General features: G+C 44.0%; 2 protein-coding genes and 1 pseudogene across 3 annotated transcripts in view; all 3 read right to left on the bottom strand.

Annotated features, from left to right (window-relative positions):
• The window catches only part of KNG1 (kininogen 1), a 24,899-nt gene extending 15,334 nt beyond the window's left edge, over positions 1-9,565 (bottom strand). Inside the window, exons 1-5 of one of the 2 annotated variants that reach the window (XM_006743227.3) lie at positions 9,150-9,565; positions 5,274-5,384; positions 3,654-3,738; positions 1,966-2,138; positions 1,019-1,126 (exon numbers count right to left, since the gene is read on the bottom strand). In XM_006743227.3, coding sequence (XP_006743290.1) covers positions 1,019-1,126; positions 1,966-2,138; positions 3,654-3,738; positions 5,274-5,384; positions 9,150-9,341 — 669 coding nt within the window. In that variant the 5' untranslated portion in view covers positions 9,342-9,565. The remainder of the gene's footprint in view (positions 1-1,018; positions 1,127-1,965; positions 2,139-3,653; positions 3,739-5,273; positions 5,385-9,149) is intronic. The other variant, XM_006743228.3, reaches the window with a different exon arrangement.
• On the bottom strand, positions 4,016-4,530 carry LOC102734995 (small ribosomal subunit protein eS19 pseudogene; annotated as a pseudogene).
• A 1,929-nt stretch (positions 9,566-11,494) lies between the features above and the next one.
• Positions 11,495-21,102, bottom strand: HRG (histidine rich glycoprotein). Its single transcript, XM_031017705.2, has 7 exons — positions 20,676-21,102; positions 18,879-18,995; positions 17,947-18,037; positions 16,632-16,798; positions 15,584-15,667; positions 13,758-13,859; positions 11,495-12,436 (listed from the first exon to the last, which is right to left on the bottom strand). The coding sequence occupies exons 1-7, from the start codon at positions 20,865-20,867 to the stop codon at positions 11,576-11,578; spliced, it is 1,614 nt and encodes a 537-aa protein (XP_030873565.2). The 5' UTR covers positions 20,868-21,102; the 3' UTR covers positions 11,495-11,575.
• Between the last annotated feature and the right edge of the window lie 942 nt (positions 21,103-22,044).

Here is a 22,044-nt window from a genome sequence, read left to right as displayed (position 1 = left end):
AAACACAGGCTTCCTCAGAGACCTTGAGAAGTACTGAAGAGTTCCAATTGTATGAAGAATTAGAAAAAGCACCTAAATTTCCAACTGAGAGTTAACTAATTTTATGTTTTGGCATATTAGTTTCTCATCACTTTTTATACTTACATTTACCTTATATTTTTGAATGACTCTGTATATATAGTTTTGTTCCCTTTTTTTACTTAACATATTATAGTCATTTTACTAGTCACTAAAACCTAGAAATGTAATTTTAATGGCTGCACATATTCTACCACAGATACACTGTAATTTACTTAACCATTCCCTACTGTTGAAGATATGTCACTTCCAATGTTTTTCTATTAATAATAATGCTGAAATTACTTCTGTCTGGATTTCTCATTTTCTTCCCATGTAACAGAATTCTAGAAGTTGAATTCCCAGGTTAAAGGGCTTGCTTAAAGCATAGTCTTCTGCTACTATGCCAATATCCCTGGGGAAGTCATCATGCCTTGGCCATCTTAACATGCACTAATGACTGTCGCCTCGAGATACTCTCTTTTAACATAATTTCAGTTCAGACAATGGGATATCATCCCAAAAAGGGTCACTAAGGGATAGAGACTCGGGATGTGTTTATTGGAGATAAAGGCAGGGGAGGAAAGGTGAGAAAACAAGCAGAGAGGGACTGTTCTGGGTAGAGCTTGGGAGTAAGGATATGGAGCACATGGGGAAGAAAAGGAGACAGGAGAGTGAAGGCATGAAAAGACAGACTTAATCATGGCATCACTTAGTCTCAGGCTCTCCTAGTCCCTGCTTACATCTGTAAGTGCTCTGCTGGGTGTGCAGATTCCTGGACTAGGTGGGAAGGGCTGCTTGACCAGTGTGTGAGCTTTGGAGTTCCCAAGGGAATGTGAATCAGTGAATGTCATCTAACATCTTAGTGACTGAGACTTCCTACACAGCTGAGCGTTCCCTCACCTGGAAAGACTGGACACAAAGTGCCAAGAATTTTGTAATTAGATTTTTGCCTACTTACACCATTCAAAAGGGACTTGCAATCTGGAGTTAAGAACAGAAAATTCTCCTTGGAACAATTCGTTTGCGCAATTGAGTAAGTAATTTCATAGTTCCATCCAGCCACCACCTGAAACAGTTTTGGAGCAAATATTTACAAGGCAGTTTAAGCATCATTGAAAGCATTATGAGGCGCAGAGAATGTCGCCTGGCATATCGTAAGTGCTCAAAAATATGACCGATGATTATTACTAGGCAGAAGTCATTTCTGAATAAATAGCAAACACTTTATGACTCTCACTCTGTCCACACAACCCCCACACCCTGCACCCCCACACATCTAACAACAGAAAGCAATATACATGTGGAGTTATTCTAGTTCCCTAAGTAAGACCTAGCAGTATTTCCTCACTAGGCAGCAGGAAGAAAAGCTTCCACTGAATTTGTGAAATTTCGAGCTTGCGTGGCCTTTACTGGTAGAGTGTCAGGTTCCCAGACTGCCAGGCAGGAAGATTTCTCCTGCTTCATCCTGGACTAGTTGCACCCTGATACAGCTGGATATGGACATAATTGAGCAGAACACAGGTCTCGCGTGAAAGCAAATCGGAAGGTCTATTAAAAGCCGGGCATGTTACTGAGCAGAGTGAGTCCTTCATAATTAGAGGCCGAAATACAAAGGACCTAGTCAACTGTCAGTAGAGGCTTAGTGAACTGAGGCAACGAAAAAGACCAGATTTACAAGTTTTTACTTTTTTTCCCCCCCCCGATGATATGGAACCTAGAATTTAGAGGATATCCAGAATTTTTAGGTATAACTTAATTTTTGGAGCCATGTTTGACTCATGATAGGTGGGTAATGATACAGTTTTCTTAAAGCCTTAAGGACAGAATAACTTTTCCATTTCACGGTCTCTGCAAAGAACACGGAATACCGACTACAGGTGCAAAATGAACAATTAAAGAACAAACCTGTCTGTGGGCCCTTTTCACTTCTCTAAGAGCAAAGAGGTGGGAATGATCCGTGTTGTTGTTAAAATGTTCAACGGCATGTCTTAGAACGGGTTCCAGGTCAGGGCTCGCAGTCGAGATGGGGTGCACACAGCCAAGGCAATCATACTGAGCTCTCACCACAGGGCCCTCGGCTTGACAAAGAGCAGGCAAAGGGGCAGCATTAATGAGTGAGACCTGCGTTTAGATACACTGCCCTAAATAAGTAAGATGATTTGGAAAGCCCTCATAAACTTTCCAGTAAATCCTAGTATGCATTAAAAAAAGAGGATGCAAGACTGCTCTCTAGCCAGAACAATAAACCTCTCATTCGCTTAGGAACATCTTACACACATACTAGTGTGCATAGTTATTTTAAATCTATTTAAAAGTAATTTTAAATTATAGAAGCAACATGGATTTATCCTCTTACGAAAAGTAAAACATTGGGGCGCCTGGGTGGCTCCATCGGTTAAGCGTCTCACTCTTGATTCGGCTCAGGTCATGATCTCAGGGTCGTGAGATGGAGCCCCGTGTCTGGCTCCACACTCAGCAGGGAGTCTGCTTGAGATCCTCTCTCTCCCTCTGCCCCTCCGTGTCCTCCGCCCCCCCACACACTCTCTCACACTCTCTAAATAAATAAATCTTTTTTGAAAAAGTAAAACATAATAGATAAATTATTATTATTATTATTTTTTTAGCACGAATTAAAGCTCCTCAAAGCCTGGTTCAGAGTATAATACATTTTGTATCAATTCAATCCAACCAACATGTTTTGCATCCGCTGTCACGCGCCAGGCGCTGAGCTAGGCTCCATGGGTACTCTAATTTGTTAGTAATGGTGGCTGGTGTGAAGCAGTTGGGCAAAAGTCAAGTGAGAGACAAAGAACTGCAGATGGATCATTTCAACATGATTTGGCCCCTCTGCCATTTTTGGAAAGGAGCCAATAAGGAGCCACTGCTCCATCCTTAGATCCCAAAGGAATTGTGTTTATTCAGCGTCTACAATACCAACTCTGCTATTTAGTAGTTGTGGGATCTTAGGCAAGATACCTAACTGTGGGGGGCCTCAGTTTCTTACCTGTAAAGCGGGGATATTAATGCCTACCTCCTAGAGTTGGGAGGATTAAGTAAGTTAATATATGTGAAGCACTTAGAACTGTGGCGGGCAGTAAATGCCCAGTAAATGTTAGCTCTTATCACTTGTACCCTGGTTAGCCTTACTAGATGATGACGATGGGACCTTCAGAAACATCTTCCAGTTGCAGTCTACACAACCCTCTGATGCAGAAATCGTTGTTATCCCTTATCCCCTTTTAGAGATAAGAGGAAAGCCGAGAAGATGAGGAATTTGGAAAGATTCCAGGCCAAGTCCGACCTCAAAGCCTGTGCTTTTCTCCCTCCCTCTTGGCCTACAGTTGAAGGCAGTTATCGTGTCTTCTGGTCCCTTCTCAGGGCGTCTGCACATGCCCGATACAATGCCACAGTCAGGAGGAGAGTCGGGATAGCGCGGAGGGGATGATTGGCCTGAGCTCGGCCCTGATCTAGGACTCTGCCGCTCCCCCACCCCACCCCCAAGGCATTGGCTGGTGCCACCTCGGGGACGGGGCCTTCCTCTAGGCTGTGCTCCTGACACCACAGAGAACAGGTTCCTTGTCCCCCAGGGCTACCTGGAGTGATCTGGCAGGTCTGCGTAGCCACGGAGAATTTCATATTCCCTCTCTTCCCCACCGTGGCGGAGCATTCTCCTGTGGCCTAGAAAGAAAAAAGAAAAAAAAAAAAAAAAAGGAGAGAGAGACCATTTATCTTCACCTTTCAGATGGAGAAGTCCACCTAGTACTATGGCTCAATATAGCTTTTCCTTTTTTTTTTGAACTTGCCAAGATTTTTTTAAACAGAGTTTTGAGACGCAAGAATGAAAGTTTTTGTAGCCTCATGATTATTTTGGCAAGGCACTGATTTCACGAGACGTTGGGGGAGGGGCAGTAAAAAAGGCGAGGTGTTTTTTTTGTTTTGTTTTTTTTTTTCAGGATTACGAACGAGGCAATTTATTGACCCAGCATTTGTTCTAATGCTTCTTGTTGGCAGCTGCCACCTGTCCAGCGATTCTGTCCAGATCTCTCTGTCCCTGAGGTGTCAGTTTGCGGCCCCCATCTTGGTCCTTTTCCACCATTTTCAGCCCCTCTAGGGCTTGGAGGACCCTGCGGGCCACGCTCTTGGAGCCTCTACTGAAGTGGCTGGGCATGACCCCGTTTCTCTGACGTCCCCCGTAGATCTTGGTCACGGAGCTGACCCCAGCACCGCCCCGGAGGTCCAGGCGCCATGCTGTGGAAGCAGCTCGTGTGTAGAACCAGTTTTCATCGTAGGGAGCAAGCTCTTTATGCTTGGCCAGCTTGACAGCGTCCACCCATTCAGGGACTTTCAGCTTCCCAGACTTTTTGAGGAAGGCTGCCAGAGCTCCGACGAACTCCTGCTGGTTCACGTCTTTTACAGTAACTCCAGGCATCGTGCGGCCTCCGCGCTGCCAGCCAGGGGAAAGGGCAAAACGGCGAGGTTTTAAAACAAGTTTCCTTTTCACCAAAACGGATGCAGTGCCTTAGAGCGAGCCTGCCAGGCTCTCCTCTTGATTTTCCTTTCAGTTTCGGTGTTGAAAGCGCGGGCAGGAGGCCAGTGCTGTGACACGCAGGCGTGGATCCCGGGACTGGGGAAAGAGCGGCTTCCATCGGGCCAGACGCCCCCCGCGCTCGCCCCTCATTAAGGCAAACAGCCAGCTGTGCTGGGCCAGGCACTTGCTAGGCATTTGGCTGAGGTAGGCATTGCCAGCAAAAGAAGGTTGTTTGTATACGTGTCTCATTTCATCCTGCAACAACCTGATGAGGTCAATGTTATCTCCCCTTGAAGAGGCAACACGGAGGGAGGTTCTGGGGTGTCAGCTGGGGGGAAGCGGAGCCTAGGCAATGAAAGCATCCATGCTGTCTCCTCAGCAGCCCTCGATCGTGGCCCAAATGTTGATCTCTTGTCTCTTTGGGACCCGGTCCCCTGCCCTAATTGGTCATTAGAGTCCCCGTCTCTTGAGAGGGCTTTCTCTATGTCTCACTGCTGGCCTCTTCGTGTTCTGACATAGAGAACGAGAACACGGACGCCGAGCCTTGGCTTTTCTACGCATTTGAGGGTTTATGCGCATCCCTTACAAAGAGGCCTAACAATACTAACCATCTCCAGCTCTGGTGACAGAATCTGACAGTCTCGACAGAGAACACTGGGGGCTCAGGAACCATCAACCCACTTACAGCTTGTGCAGATTCTTTGTAGTCACAGTCCTGCCAGGTTTTGCCACTTTGAACAGAACAATTTCCTTCCCTGATTTGGTACTTGAAGGAATAAAACGTGTCAGGGTCGTCCTGAAAAAAACAACCAGAGACATATAACTGACCCAAGAGCAAATAATTTGAGTGAGATCTAATGCAGATATGAGTATTTGATCTTGATTTAATTCAGTGAGACCGAAACATTTCTTAAAAATACTTAAAGTTGGGGCGCCTGGGTGGCTCAGTTGGTTAAGCGACTGCCTTCGGCTCAGGTCATGATCCCAGGGCCCTGGGATCGACCTCCGTGTTGGGCTTCCTGCTCAGCAGGGAGTCTGCTTCTCCCTCTCCCTCTGCTCCTCCCCCTACTTGTGCTCTCTCTCTCAAATAAATAAATAAAATCTTTTTAAAAAAATTAAGATACTGAAAGTTATAAAGAGTTACTTGGAAGAGTGTTCATAATATATTTATAAATACATATTTGTAAGTTACAAAGTGGTATCTATAGTATTAGCCCATTTTTGTAAAAACCAATTTATAGGTACATATATGATTCTTAAAAGTCTGGAAAGTTATGAAGCAAAGCTATTAAAATGTTTGTCTTTCGGTGGTGGGAGTACAGCTGCTCACTTCTTTAAACAAATGTTTGTGGGTTGTCTTTTTAAAAAATAAACATATTTATTTTACAGTGAGGAAACAAATAAGAGGCCACTTCTCATTTTCAAAAAAATGTTATCTCTGGATGGTGGATTAATTTTTGGTAATTTCAGTATTTTTATTTGCCTTATTTTTTCTAGCATGACATGAGATAATAAATAAAACTTTTAAAGTGCAAGGCACTTTAAATACCTAACTGTGAGACCTGAAAATATAAAACTCCTAGAAGAAAGCACAGGCAGTAATTTCTCTGACATTGGCCTTGGCAACATCTTTCTAGATGTGTCTTCCCAGGCAAGGGGAACAAAAGCAAAAATAAATGATTAAGACTACACCAAAATAAAAAGCTCTTGCACAGCAAAGAAAACCATCAACAAAATGAAAAGGCAACCTACTGAATTGGAGAAGGTGTCTGCAAATGATATATCTGATAAAGGGTTAGCATCCAAAATATATGAAGAACTTACACAACTCAACACCAAATAAAACAAATAATCCAATTAAAAAATGGGCAGAGGACCTGAATAGACATTTTTCCAAAGAAGACCTATAGATGGCCAACAGACACATGAAAAGATGCTCAACATCACTCATCATCAGGGAAATGCAATTCAAAACCACAATGATATATCACCTTACATCTGTCAGAATGACTAGAATCAAAAAGACAAGAAATAACAAGTGTTGGTGAGGACATGGAGAAAAAGGAACCCTCTTGCACTGTCAGTGGGAATGTAAACTGGTGCAGCCATCATGGAAAACAGTATGAAGCTTCCTTAAAAAGAATTAAAAATAGAAATACCATATGATCCAGCAATCCACTACTGTGTATTTACCCAAAGAAAACAAAAACACTAATGTGAAAAGATATATGCATCCATATGTTTACTGCAGCATTATTTACAGTAGCCAAGATATAGAAGCAACTCCAATGTCCATCAATAGATGAATGGATAAAGAATATGTGTGTGTATATATATATATGCCTTGATGTATACATATCTATATAATGGAATATTACACAGCCATACAAAAGAATGAGATCTTGCCATTTATGACAACATGGATGGACCTACAGCATATTACGCTAAGTAAAATAAATCAGACAGGAAAGACAAATACCATATCATTTCACTTATATGTGGAATCTAAAAAATGAGACAAATGGACAAACCAAAAGCAGAAATAGACCCCTAAATACAGAGAACAAACTGACGGTTGCCAGGGCAGAGGAGGGTGGGGATGGGTAAAATGGGTGAAGGGGAGAGGGAGTTACAGGCTTCCAGGTATGGAATGAGTAAGTCACGGGGCTGAAAGACACAGCCTAGGGAATATAGGCAATGATACCGTCATAACGTTGTATGGTGACAGAGGGGAGTTACGCTTGTAGTGAGCATCGTAAAGCATATAGAGTTGTCAAACCATTATGTTGTACACCTGAAACTAGTGTAACTCTGTGTGTCAACTACACTTCAATTAAAAAAAAGAAAGTGCAAAGGTGTTGAGTTAGGTGAGCTTTCCAAATGGGAAATCCTGGCATTCAAACAGCAAGGGACCAGAGAGGTGATGTTGTCCAGCCCATCACTTTGCAGGTGAAAGAAAGGAAGCCCCAAGTAGACGGGCAGGGCTGAGGCAGCCCGCACACCTTGAAAAGGCAGAACCGGCCCCGGATCCCAAGTCTCCTGACTCTCAGAGCCTGCTTGCATCACTTTATTTGCATCTGGGATGATTGAGTCAAACAACATGGTCCCCCAAGTTCCTTCCAGGTCTCCGATTTTGATAAAGAAGTAGGCAGAAGTGGTATAGATGGTGCCCATATGGCAAAGTAAAGCATGATTCCATGGACATTGTAGAACAAAAAAGCACATTTGTCATGGATGTCACCCAACGAAGAGAACACCAATCAACTGTTGCTTGAGAGGACCAGGACCAAATGTCTACATCATTACACTAGTTTGTGAAACAGAATGGCTCAATTTTACTTTCAGGAAAAAAAAAAATCATGTCCCGTGGGCTTTTTTCTTTATCCTGATCATGTCAAATGACCGGACTTTTCTCCTCTGCCAAAGTAAACAGTTACTTTACTATGATAGGCACAGAGTTTTATAGTGAAATTCATTTAAACAAACTATCGAAAGACTAGTATTTTTTGAAATCACACATACTGTCAGGATTTGTCTCCAACCTGTGTGCATCAATTAGTTATAAGAAATATTAAAAACCATCTAGAACGTCACTGTTACCCTTGATGCATTCAGCCATACGGACTGATCGACATTTTGTCTAATGCATGCTAATCTCATTTCTGCCTCCTCTTAGATGTAACTCTCCCTTCCCCCTAGCTTTCTCGAGGTATAATTGACAAATGAAAATTGCATATGTCAAAAGTTTGCAATGTGATGAGATATATACATATATACACATACATTGTGAAGTGATTGTCACAAACAAGCTGATTAACACATCCATCGCCCAATATAGTTACCTTCTGTGGGTGTGTATGTGTGGTGAGAACACTTAAAATCTAGTCTCATAGCAAATTTCAAGTATACACTACAGTATTATTAACTATAGTCACCATGCTGCATCTTAGATCCCGAGGACCTGCTCGTCTTATAACTGGAAGTTTGTACCCTGTGACCAGCACCCTCCGTTTCCCCCAGCCTGAGCCCCTGGCAACCACCATTCTACTTTCTGCTTCGGTGAGTTAGACATTTTTTTAGATTCCACATACAAGTGAGATCACGCAGTATTTGTTAGACATAAGCATTCCCTCCCCACCTGTGGTCTGGAGGTCTTCATATTTTCTAATGGGTGACCAGCCTAAGGACTGGTCACCCAGTAAGTCCTTTTGTTGCGGTCCCATTGAGTTCCTGGATTCTCCCACTCTGAATAGTTTCTTTCAAATGATTCCATCTACCTTTGTCTCATTACACCCTGCCTTCCTGATCACCCAGGAAGCCAAGCTTGGCCGCCTGAGGGCTAGTCATACCCTGCCCTGCACCCCCGGGGCCAAAGAGTGGTGTTGATCTTTTCTCAGAGCTGTAAGTTTCTACCTTTGCTTCTCGGTTCTTTGGTGATTGTTGTTGGTGGTGGTGGTGGTGGTGTTGGTGTGTGTGTGTGTGTGTGTGGTGGGGGAGGGGCTGGGCTCCGAGTGACAGCACACATCTCAAATGGCCTCAAGGTAAGACACAGCTCACTCACCGTCCTGACGACCTCAGTTACACGGTACAACACAAACTGGTTGCCGCTTTGGTTTCTACTATTATATTTCTTCAGCGCAGTGTCCACCGCCTTAAATAAGTCCTCATCATCACAGTCGATTTCTTGTGAGGACTCCTGGGTTAAACTTGGTAGCAGCCTGGAGCAGACAAAAAGCAAGGCAAGTAATTTCATGATTTAGCAGTCTCCCTCCAGAAGCCGAGGGATGGTTTCACCAAGAATCGGGCGCCAACTTGGATGCCGATTTTAGCTATTCCCAGCCTTTTATTTCTGTGTGTGCGTCTTTCTGCCTCAGCGCTCCCAAATCTGGTGGATTCCTGCCCGCCATACGCAATTCACCCTATTTCCAAAGGACAAATGGCTCTGTTGGGTTATCCAAGCAGATTTCAGGCTGAAACATTACAACACTGGGGTTGTTAACCTGCTTGTTTGCATTCAGGAAGCACGTGGGAGCACAGAGCACATTTCCAGGTGATTGCACAATGTTGTATAACAAATCAGAACAGAAACTATTAAAGGAGGAAAAAAACACCAATCACCTGTTATTCCCTTTCCCAAATGACTTTCCCAAAGCCCTTTATGAAGGTCACTACATGGGACAACAATATGACAATGAGTACAATGTACAGATACCTTTTAATCATTTCTTTGCAAGATATCTAGCTGCAGAAAAGCAGGCTGCTACCAATCACGTTGCACGCCTGGGGAGCCCATGCATAGGGACATAGTGCATGCCGGGAGTCCCACACCAGGACGCCGGTGCAACTAAAAGTAAAATATGGGCATCCTCTCTGGTCTCTGGTCAAGTCAGCCTCTCTCCACTCAATTGTATTGGTTCTAGAAAGGAAAATGCTCCCCAGGGTGGAGGAGACAGGAGACAAGCATAAGAAGAGATGTGTTGAGTGAAGCCCTGTGTCCCCCATCCTTGCATCTTGTTTCTGGTGTGGTGGATTTGGGTGTCTACTCACCAAACCTAAGGAACCTTTCTGATAAACCCCAAGATCTGATTCCAACTCCTCCTGCACTGTGCGCTGTTAGACATCTCCTCTCTCTTCCAGTTTCACCTTCTGCCTCTTTGTGGGCCCCTCCTTTTTCCCAGCCTAACAACCAACTTACCCACATCTCTTTTAGCCTTAGTTTTTTTTTCTTTCCCCTATAACCTCCCCCCCGCCCCCGGCCCAGACACACACATACACACACACACACACACACACACGCACATGAATCTACCTTCTGCCGTCACTATGTACCTGCAACTGCTTCCAGTAAGTCAGGTAGCAAGCCCAAAGCTTTATTAGCCTACATCTAAATGCTTGAGCCCTGACTTGGGAAGAAGGGAAAAGAAAGAGTATTTGATTGTGGAGAAAGAGTCCTCTTGGACCAAAACTGAATAAAGAGAAGTTACCTGAGACTAGAGCACCCCTGGCCTGGGGGGCAAGATATGAGAAGAACGATGTCTCTGGGTGTCCTGAAGCACAGAACACCTCTGCCCTGCTTTCTGGGCATGTAGCCTGGAAGGCAGCAAGATCTCAGGGAGAATAGCCCAGGGCAGATATGTTCACTAGCAGTCTTGCAGAGACTCTTATACCTTCAGGTTGATACAGAGGTAGCTGATAAACTAAACCCAAAGAGGGAGGTGTACAGGGTAGTAAGTATCCCTCAGCAGGAGGGAACCTAGTGGACCAAAGATGAAGACTCAGACCTCCTTCTCATGCCCACCACCCAAACACCTTGGCACCACATGAAATTCTATAACTGTGGCACAACTTTGTGTGGGGAGTAGCAGGGTGAAGGAACTCAAAGAAGGACGGAGGTTAAGTCTTCTATTAACCGACTAGGATGGCAGCCTGAAATGGAAATTAATTTGTTCTGAAAATAAAGTGATATTTCTTGTGCACCTGAATTTATGGTCATGATTTGTACCTGCAACGTTCTTTGCAATTCATTGCCCAAGCCTTGATTGCATCATAATTGAATTTAGAACTTATTTCTTTCCAAAGGGAAATTTAGAGGACTAGAAATAACAAGTAGGAGGGAATTTGAATTTTAGATTAGAAGAATAATCCCTTGACTGATAAAACATACCTTCTTGGTATGCCCAACTACAGCGTAAGTACTCAGTGAGGAAAGACCCTAGAATTAAAGGAGTTAAGTCCAGGAAAGAAAGAGGATCAGAGATTTGCTGCAAGGATTTAGTGGTCAGTGACTGACTTGTAGCACTGACATCTTTCCTCTCCTTTCCATTTGTCTCTCTCTTCTCATGCCATCTCCTCCCCCACCCACATTTGCCCTACCCTGAATATGGAAGTAAGATAAAAATACATGAATTTTGTATTCATTATTGATCATATTTTATTTATGGTTTAAGTCAGAATATTAAAATTTTACCCCATCGAGGAAATCAGATTTTATTTTGGAAGCAAGTATGCAAAAAACTTCAAGACATGTGAAAACTCACTCTTAAATGTCCCTGGGCATGATTCAGAAACTGATTGAGGGAAGGGCTGAATTTCTGGCTTTAGAGGATTGTTGTCGCCTGGCAATGAGAAGCTGGGAAAATTGGCTTCGGGAAAAGGAAGAACTTCACCTTCCTTTAGTGGAGGGAGCTGGTAAACATATCCGATTTGTCTCCAGTGGAAGCGAAAGGGTCTTTTACCTGGACCTCTTACTTTTGAGTGCCTAGATGGTGGGCCATGTGCCCGGCGACCCTGGCTATGGGGTGGTGAGTCACAAGGCCCATGGTCAAGGAAATCGTGGCCATGGGGATGGTGTCCGTGGGGATGGTGTCCACGGGGATGATGCCTATGGGGATGGTGGCCATGGGGATGGTGGCCATGGGGATGGTGGCCATGGTGATGATGCCCGTGAGGAGGGGGTCCATGAGGAGGGGGCCCGTGAGAAGGGGGCCCGTGAGGAGGGGGTTCTTGAGGAGGGGGTCCATGATGAGGGGATCCATGATGAGGGGGTCTATGGGGGTGGTGCTCACTGGAACTATGATTATGAGGGTGTCCATGGGTCCCACTGGTGCCAAAATGGGGGTGATGACATCTTGACCCTGGAGGGGGCAATACAGGAGGAGCTCCTGCCTGAAATGGTGGTCTGTCTTCTAGAAGAGGTGGGCATTCAAATTTATGTGGTTTGTGGGGATGATGGTGATCTCTAAATTCATCAGGCTTAAATGGAGGCTTGCCAGCAAGAGAATGCTCATGCCTACCAGAGCGGTGGGGATGGCCAAAAGGGTGTGGTACACCACTGATGTTTCTACATTCCTGGTAAAGGATACAGAAAAGTGAGTATTATTATATAACACAAAAGAAGTTAGATGTGCAACTCAATTTAGACCAATGGCTTCCAGACTTTTGGATTCTACAAATCAATTTTAAAAATAGGATAGCAAAAAAGGGCTCTCAAACTTTTACCCAGCCAAATTGACATTTAAAATGCAAACAGTGGGGCGCCTGGGTGGCTCAGTCAGTTAAGCGTCTGGTCATTGTTTCGGCTCATGTCATGATCTCAGGGTTGTGAGATTAAGCCCTGCATCAGTCTCCACACTCAGCAGGGCATCTGTTTAGTATTCTCTCTCTTCCTCTCCTTCTGCACTTGCCCTGCTTGCGTGTGCTCTCTCTTTAAATAAATAAATCTTAAAAAATAAAATTAAATACAAAAACTATCATCTGCCACCATCATTATTTCACAATCGGAACACTATTTTGATAATACAAGAGTCAGAAAGATATCTCAGAGTAAAGCGTGGTTCTTTAGATGCAATAAAGGTTGTATTATGAAAAACTTTACTTATCCCTACTTTTCTCATTTCAACATAAAATGGTGAAATTATATTGTAGAATGGCACTTATCTGTAGGCCAACATTTGGAAAACTAGTGCCTTATAATGTATATCTTCAACAGAGTTCTGAGGCTTTATGGTATAATCATCTCTTACTCCTAAAGGATGAGCACTTCATCTCTTCACTCTCCTTCTTGTTCAGATTTTAATTAAAAAAAAAAAAATCTGTGGAGCCATGTTCATGGTGATAAACCTGCCTTGCCCCTCCCCGTCTTTGTTTCATGGTTTGGCACATAGACATTTGGATTATTTTCAGTTTTTGCTGACATGAAAAATACTGTGATGAATATCTTGGTACAGAACAAAGCTTTCTGGGACAGATGTGAAATATTGCTTTGTGCCTTATTTTATGTACCTTTATATAATGTGTTTGAGGTTAATTCATTCCCCTTAGGTTCTATGCTTAATAATAAAAGCTAGGAATGGAGTCTCAGGACTAGAGCCTTGGCTACAAGGACCATTATCAAATTCATTAAAGGTTGATTGAATCAGTTGATTTTACTTTACAAATCTTACGTCTCCCCACTTGGAAATTTTTTATACTTTTTGTATCATATCAGCAATTGCACCCCATTCGTTCCCCAGGGGCCTCTTCTCTCTGTATTTCTTTTCAGCCTCCTCTCATCTCTCTGCCTCTCTATCTCCCCACCACCCCCAGAGCTATAAGAACAAAATACACTATGTGTATGAAAATATCTCTTAGTCTGGCACTGCTCATAACAAAGACTACTTAAGCAACCCACCTCAAAATTGAAGACTTCACAGTTTATGGCAATGTCTTCTGGGGTTTCCAAGTCAGAGACTCCTACATCATAGGACAAATCTGCTCTGCAGAATCCAAAGACCTATAAAGAAGAGAGAAGCCTGTTAGTGTGTGTATGTATGGGTGTGTGTGTGTGTGTGTGTGTGTGTAGGCGGTATGAATGTGCACAGCTAGAGTTGTAAACTTTTATACATTTGGGAAAGAAGATGAGCTTTAGAAAAATCAGGGTAATATTGTCAAATATCTCTGCTAGTTATTTAACGATCTTTCCCAGCCAATACTTAGAGAAAGTGCAGTTTCCAAAGTGGTTCACTTCAAGTTGCTGTGGTTCTCTTCCATGAGGGGTCACCACCAGGGGTCCACCCCATGGGGGGTCATGAGAAATACCACATCACTGACACCTTGCCTTTCGTCCAACCCTTCTGCATGGAAGACCCAAGTTTCCTGTGCCTAGAGAGAATGAAGAGTGGTGCAGAAGAGGGATTTGTACAACTTGACCCAGACCCTTGAAGGGAAGTGCTGGAAGGGAGGGAACCGGTATGAAAATGGGTTTGCTGGACCCTGTCAAAGTGACTTAGGGCCCTACCTCAAGTACAGGGGATATGACTGGCTGGCATCCCTATGCGGCAGAGGCTCCTACACCCAGCTGTCAAAGGCAGGCTAGGACAAGAAGACAATGCTTTTCCAGAAGCAACAGTTAAGCGCTGAGATTCTGAGAACAGCTTTGGAGTCAGACAGAGCTCTGTGAATTCTGCCTTCACCATTTACTAGTTGTGTGAGTTTAGGCAAGTTACAGGAAATTTCTAATTACCTTCGGGTTGTGGGAGGGCTTAGTTAAATGAGATAATGCTGCAAGAACACTCAGCACTGAGACTCCTTCTCCAGCTGCCCTGTGTCTGCACTGGGTTGTTAAGGATTTGTTGAAGAAGGGAGGGGGACAGGGAGGTAGCTTTTCTGGTGGCCACTAAGCAGGGTTCTAGAACTGCTTCAGGTAGGAACAATGACCAGCCAGAAAAGGAACTAATGAATGCTTCCTCTCTTCTGGCTCTCGAGAATGTGTTGTTATCCTGAACTTGAAATCAGAAGGCCACTGTTAAAATCCGATGTCGTAACACTTTCTAGTTAAGTGCCCTTAGGCAAGTGGTTAAACTTCTGGGCCCTTCTGTCCCATGGAAATGGGGGCAGACATTTGCTTCTCCTCAGCACGGCTGTCACAGGGATCCAACAAGTCAAGAATATACGTGGAGATGTTTTGTAAACTCTAAGTCACCCTACAAAGGCTGAGTTTTATTAATAAAATCTTTCTACAGATACATGAGTATCAGTTAATAAGTGATTAGGGGGAAAATCCTACCGGACTAAGCATTAGGAGAACCGGATTCTAATCTCAGCTTGGTTATGAACATGGGGCAAAACGCTCTGCTGATCCTCAGTTACTCCATATTTGTCACATGGGGTCACCGTGAAGAGTAAATGAGATGTAGTGAACAAAGGCACCATGGTGTAGGCTCTTAACGCAAGCCAGTTGTTAGTTTTAGCGAAGTCTTTAACCCTAGTGGGTTCAAAAAAATCTCAGTGTTAAGTTTAGGTATTTATTGTGCCTATTACAAAATCGTACTCTTATGATTCATTTAACTTCTCTGTGCCTTGGTTTCTCCATCTCTAAGAGAGATAAAACTAATATCTTCCTCACAGGGTGGTGGTGGGGTTAATAATGTATGTGTACAGCACTTGGAAGGGTGCCTGACACATGGGGGGCGGTCTCTAAACATTACCTGGTATTTCAGAGACGTTTATTATACTCACATAAGGGTGCCTGGGAAAATGGCGTCTCCTGGAGCAGTTCCTCACAGAGAAGTCCACATAGTAGTTGGTTCTTTCCTCTCCTCTCTAGAACAAATTGGATCAAAGTAGTTTCAGGCACATAAAAAGTTAAAAAAAGAAAAAGGCAGTAGATACCTACTACCCAGTAGACTGTAAAGCACCACGGGGATTCAAAAGCACCAATATGTGCCCTTTTTCTTATGGCCGCTGCCTTTTAAAAATTCATCACATAAGTGATAAGGTAAATATTATTTCATTAAAAAGGTTAAATAATATAGACGTAACCAAGCACAGTGTGAAAACTCACCCTTCCTGCACCCGATCTCTTCTTCCCAGAGGTACCACTACCACGTATCTGATGTGTTTCTCCTAACCTTTCCCTAAATATGTTGCCCATATACACACATATCTAATTTATATAAATGGGCTCAGAGTCTAAGTATCGTTCTCTAACCTGCTTTTCCCCTTAGGAACTCTTCCCCGTGCATATTCTCTCTAGTAATTGTGCCGTATTCATTCCATGACTTGTACACACCGTAATTTAACTTGGCATTTTCAAAATGCAAGATAGATATCAAAGAGCTGCTTTATAAGACCCCTCTGGGTGGGAGGCACTTGGGCCACTGGACTGGAAAGCAGGGAAGCTGTCTTGCCCCAGCCACACCACTGGGTGTGCCAACACGGTTTCTCTGTGACTCAGTTTCCCATCATCATACAAGGAGGTTAGGATGGGATGATTTTTAATGACTCACAAAACCCTAATATGCTCTTCTGTCTTTCCCTCTTTCCTGTCTGAGTTTTCCCTCCTCTTCAGTAGGTATTTCTACTCCCCACAACTCCAAAAAATAAAAAACTGCAGGAAAACAGTTTCTTTGGTATCTCTTGCCTTTCTATTGACGCTGCAAGAGGGCCCTCAGGTAGAAAGGAGCTGGACACGTGAGGCCGGGGGAGAGGGCCAGTGCCACTGAGTCTGGACCTGCCAGGTTGGAGCTGGGCCCTCAGACGCTAGCTGACGTGAGTAGAGACTCACCCATCTGACAACTCTTTCCAAGTGGTCCACTCTGAAAGAGGCAAAATCTCCATTCTCTTGTTGGTACTTCTCAAGGGCTTTGTCAGCTAGTTTTCTGTAAAGCTCAGGCTCTTCTAAGAAGTCGAAGAGTAGGGGGCTGTCTTTGGTACTGGCCAGTGCCGAAGAGACTGGAGAAAGAAGATGGAAATTTTGCAGTACCAGTTTGGAAACAGCAATGTCAATGCCGGGACTTAATATACATAAGCACGGTGGCAAGAGTAACCAGAGCTTCCATTTTACAGGTGGGCAAATTGAGGGTTGGAGAAGCTAAGTGATTTGTTTGAGATCAAATCGGCCAGTCAGCAGCAGAGCTAAACTTAAACCCAGATCCTTCTGATGCTTAAGTCTCTGTTGTGACCCCACTGAGACACCCCTCCCGTCACTCACGAAGTGTTAATACTTCACTAAACTCCTCCTGTCTCTCCAAGGAGGGAGGGGCATCATTAACAGAGTTTTGCCCAGAGAGAGAAGATACAGGTCAACCTTTCTTCAAGGTGACTTTTTGAAGGAGTTGCTTGGCTATTAAGTTGTCGTATACTGAATCATGTTGAAGATGGACAATTTTTAAAGGAATTCTGTGATAATTCTTTTGGAAAAAATAAAAAGAGCATGGCATTTAGAGTCAACACTGGTGAAATAGGATCATGTCTTTCACATTTTGGCTGTGTTCTCAAGGCCAAGGCATTGAACCTCTTGGAGCCTCAGTTATTTTATCTCTAAAATAGAAAGTATCATAATCTTTACCTCATATGGTCTTGTTGTAAGATGAAATGGGATAATCTGTGTAACCGCTTTGTGAACTCTACCGTAATACATAACTTTTAGATGTTGAAATCAATAATTGAGTGCTGAGTATTCTGCAAAGTGCACTACGTAGAGCATCTTACTTAATTCTAAGAAGGATCCAGAAGGCTAATACTATTATTATCCTCATTTTACAAAGGAGGAAAGCTTAAAGAGGTTAAGTAACTTGCCCTCAAGACGATACAACTAATAAGTGAGGAAGCTGGGATTCAAACTCAAATCTGACCTCAGAGCCTACGTTCTCTACAATGACACGGTCCCGCCTCTCATAGATTTTTGTTCTTATATGTTGAATTTCTTTAAGATAAGGCATACCAGCAACAGAAGAAAACCCTCTCCCTTTTCCTCTGAAGAGAGCAAATAATAATTGAGTCCATGAAGGCAGGGGCCATTTCTGATACGTACATCTTGGCATTATATGATGAATACCACAGTATTAATCTAGAATTAGCATTTTCACAGATGACCATACCAGAACTTGTGGTGCAGTTATAGTCATTCACTCTGAAATGCTGAGAGTCATTCAAACATTGTGTTGCTATTACCTTACACTGTCCGATCACCTGTAAGAGAAAAGGGTTCATGTCATTGCAAACTGCTTTCCTCAGGTTGAATGTGAGGGGACAAAAAGTGATGTCACCTACTCCTACTATCCATTGAGAATTCATCTTTGTTTTCTCTCACCAAATCCTCTTTCACCACCTCTATTTTCTTAGTCTGTTTCTGTGAGCTGGACGCTGTAGACATCCAAAACCCACATGAGAACAAGGGAGAATGGTTTAAACAGATCATGACCATATCCCAAACATTTTCAAGGGGAAAAAGTGCTGGAAGTCCTAGGTATGTCAACATCTTATTTTCTAGAAGTGAAATCTTATGTATATGCTTAGTCATCTCTGTGTTCTCTTCCTGTGCTGGAGAATCTGGCGTCTGAGTGCCCACGAGCAATGTGTAAAACAAGACCCTATTCCTCAAGATCACTGCAGTAAATCCCTTTGGCTATTCCTGCCTATGGGGCCGGTCTTTATAGGACACACTCACAAGTTCAGAGGTTCCTAGATCCCTAGAGTAGACCTTAGAAGTCCAGCTACTCTAAACCCCTCCTCTTATCTTACAGTGGAGGAGGCCAAAGTCTAGCAACTTCAGGTGATTTGCCCAGGGGCTCACAGCTGGGCATGTTATCCCATGGAACCACAATCCCCACTGACTCGTCTTGAACCAGGATCCCAGGTATGGCTCTCAAGAGACTATTCCTCAAGGTCAACATAGTCTTCATGGGTCAAGAGGTAGAATCTGCTCTTCCTTTCTCATTGTGTTAGCACAGGCATGCGGCCACCCTGAGTAAGCAGAGTAGACAGAGGTCAGGAACGATAGAAGAAGGAGAACGGTACCTTGCTTACTTACTATATCAGATACATGTTTAGAAAGAGCGGGCTCACAGTCATCCCAGTGTTTCCCTGATAGGACTGAACAGTCGGATTCTTTCACATCCAAGACTAAGTAATAGACAGCCACAGATTCCTGAGGAATGCCAAAAGAGCAACAGGTGAATAGGATGTGGGAGCCCAGTGCTTTTTCAATAAAAGCAGTCTCTTTATTTCTGAAACAGAATTCCTGCTCCTCTCCAAATCATCACAGATGTCCTACCTTTGTGTCATTTGATCTACTTATTCTGAATAAATAGCTTCAAAAAGTTACTTCCAAATGTTCTTTTTAACTGGTCATGATGTTGCTTCTGCCCACAAGCTTTAAAAAGCAACCACTAAATAGCAGTGTGGGTTTGGGTGGAGGTGTTGAAGGTGCAAGCCCAGAATTATAAGTGATGACAGCTTCCAATCTGTATGTGCAGTTATGTCCTCTCACCCAACTCTATTCCTGAACTCGGATTGCTTGCCTTGATTTCAACTTGCCCAAAGCTGAAACCACTTTCTTCTCCTACAAACCAGCTCCCGCTCTCAAATTCCCTTGTCTTTTGTCGGAGGCATCAATAATTATTGATTGCTTTAGTCTCTGGCTTAGAATCGGGAGATCAACTTTGATTTTGTTCCTTTGCTTTTACTATCCAGGCGCCAGGCCCGCCATGGTCTTTCTTTGAAATGTCTCATGTCTTTTCTTCATTCTCCCTGCTCTAATTCCCACTGCCTGGGGCTGGTCCTCATTTCCTCCCTCCTGAACCCATGAAGTAGCTTCCTAGTTCATGTCACCTGCCTCCATCTCCCCAGGCACATTGTGCCCCTGCCTTACCCACCCACATACCCTCTTAGCACCGCTCGGAGGTAGCACTGTGCCAAGCCATCCCGTGCCCTACACATGTGGCAGAGAACCTGAAATGGGACTAACGGTCACTAATTGCTGGTTGAATCCGAAATTCCTGCAATCTGTCTTGCTCTCTGCAACATGTAGTGCCTCCGTGTCTAATACTTGTAACAAGTAGAAATTCCTCTGCGTGTCTTCTGTGGTGCTCCATGGTCTGGCCTCCTTGATTTTGGCGGTTGCACCAAAGGGTAGGTTGTTTTGGGGGTGGGGCAGGGAGGGAAGCCTTCTTCCATAATCTCTATCAAGCCTTCAAATCTACTCCAAACGAGCATAGAATCTTACTATTAAGTGAAAGCAGTAGGCTCTCTTTGCTTCAAGATAAGCCTAGTTTCTCTTCCAACCTGATAGCTCCAAAGCCCACATAGAACTTCTGGAACCCCACCCCCACCCCTCTGCTTATGTGCAATTACTCCCTGGTACCCTCCTTCCTGATTCCCTACCCACATCTTTCTCCCATCCAATTTTAATAGACCTCCTTTCCTTAGATTGCTTCAGCATCTATACCACTCACTTGGCTACGGGAATGTGTCCTATTTTACCCAGTTTGCCTGTGTGTGTCTGTGAGCCAATGACTCTTCCCTTGAGGCCCTGCCCACAGCTTACTCTAAGTCTTCTCTTACCGTACTTACCATTTGACTTGGCTCAGCATAACTGCTTCTAAGTACTTAGAGATTGACTCATAATGAAGGACATACAAATAGCAAATGTCAGTTTGAAGGAAAAAAGAACAGTGTAAATCAGCAGCAGAAACTGAACGGGAAACCCTAGCCAAGGCCACTCCATCCTGCATAGCAGTAAGCTTTGGGGCCAGAATCACTCCCCCCCCCGCCCCCCTCCCCCGGCTCCTGGTCTCCCAGCTCGGCTCTAGCCCTGCCGATTCCTCACCGCTTTGTCCACATGGGCATCAGCGACCCGCAGCAACTGGAAAAGGTAGCCCTGCCTCCGTCCCTTATTGAGCTGGTCTAGCACTTTCCCAGCAAAGGGCTCAGTAGCGTCACAGTGAGAGGGACTCACAGCGCCGGAGTTCTGCATCGCAATTAAAGGGATGAGGAGCAGTGCGGCTCTGAAGGCGCTCATCTCGTTAAAATGTGAACACCAACCAACGTTTGCTATAGTTTTATCACAGCAGGGAATTTTATAAAGGCTTTCTAAAACACATAAACAGGGACGCCTGGGTGGCTCAGATGGTTGGGCATCTGCCTTTGGCTCAGGTCATGATCCCAGGGTCCTGGGATCGAGCCTCACATGGGGCTCTGTGCTCAGCGGGGAGCCTGCTTCTCCCTCTCCCTCTGCCTGACTGTCTGCCTGCTTGTGATCTCTCTCTCTCTCTCTGTCAAATAAATAAAATCTTTTGAAAAAAATAATAAAACACAAACACACACACACAATTGATTAAACAAAGTCTTTATACATTTCTGTTGTGTAATCAGGGAGTCACCTTGACCCCTGGTTAAAACATCTGTCAACATGCTGTAAATGATTAGTGGATCCCTGGGGACAGAAAGTCGAGACACGCCACTGGTGAGTGGGTAGACCCGTGATCTGCACAAAATCTGGATTTTTCTAGTAGTACCAAATTCAGAGAGTGTTTCTGACCATAAGCACTGCCTACATTGGTGTGTGGGGTGCGGTTAGAAGTAAAGCAGTTCTCCTCCACCTGCCTGCCCGTCTGTCTCCACCGGAAATCTCCACCATCACTCCCGGCTTTGATTATGGCGCCCAACGTCCTCAGTAGAATGTTAACTGCATTGTTTAAGGGAGGTAACACGTTAAATGGCTAACACCAGAAAAGGAACTGAGTTCTGAATAAAATAGAAGGATTAAAAGGCTGTTACTTTGGAGTCAGATCTGAATTTCAAACTTGCCCTGTTCTCTTATTGTGTGATCCTGGGTAAGCTGTAAAAGTTCTCTGATTCTTAATTTTCTCATTTATAAAATGGAGATTCACAACTCTTGGCAGGATTGTGTGATACTTAAATAAGAAAACACATATAAAGTAACTAGTACAATTCTTGGCACAGATTCAGGTGTTGAATAAATGGTGCTATGTATTCTTGTTATCATTATCACTAGTGTATATGAGAAGAAGTTGGGGGCACCCCATGTCATTCCGGTTCTCGGTGGCCCCTAAAGTGTGCTAAAGAAAATTGGTTTATGTGGAAGAGAATTGTGGTGAGGGTAGGAGTCAAGTAATTTGATGCCCATCCCAGAAAAGGGGTTAGGAGGACTATACCTAGGAGGGGCTCAGCATGGG

This window comes from Leptonychotes weddellii, chromosome 1 (assembly GCF_054177405.1).
Source record: "Leptonychotes weddellii isolate Sample4059 chromosome 1, ASM5417740v2, whole genome shotgun sequence".
In the NCBI taxonomy this organism is placed as follows: domain Eukaryota; kingdom Metazoa; phylum Chordata; class Mammalia; order Carnivora; family Phocidae; genus Leptonychotes; species Leptonychotes weddellii.
The sequence above is the reverse complement of the archived record's forward strand: the minus strand, read 5'-3'. Positions and strand labels throughout refer to the sequence as shown.

Excerpts from the sequence above, each read along its gene's own strand:
- HRG (XM_031017705.2), bottom strand. The coding sequence starts at position 20,867 with ATGAGCGCCTTCAGAGCCGCACTGCTCCTCATCCCTTTAATTGCGATG. Across the intron at positions 18,996-20,675 it reads ATGCCCATGTGGACAAAGCG|GAATCTGTGGCTGTCTATTA; the intron begins GTGAGGAATCGG and ends GGCATTCCTCAG. Across the intron at positions 18,038-18,878 it reads CTAAACATGTATCTGATATA|GTGATCGGACAGTGTAAGGT; the intron begins GTAAGTAAGCAA and ends TTTCTCTTACAG.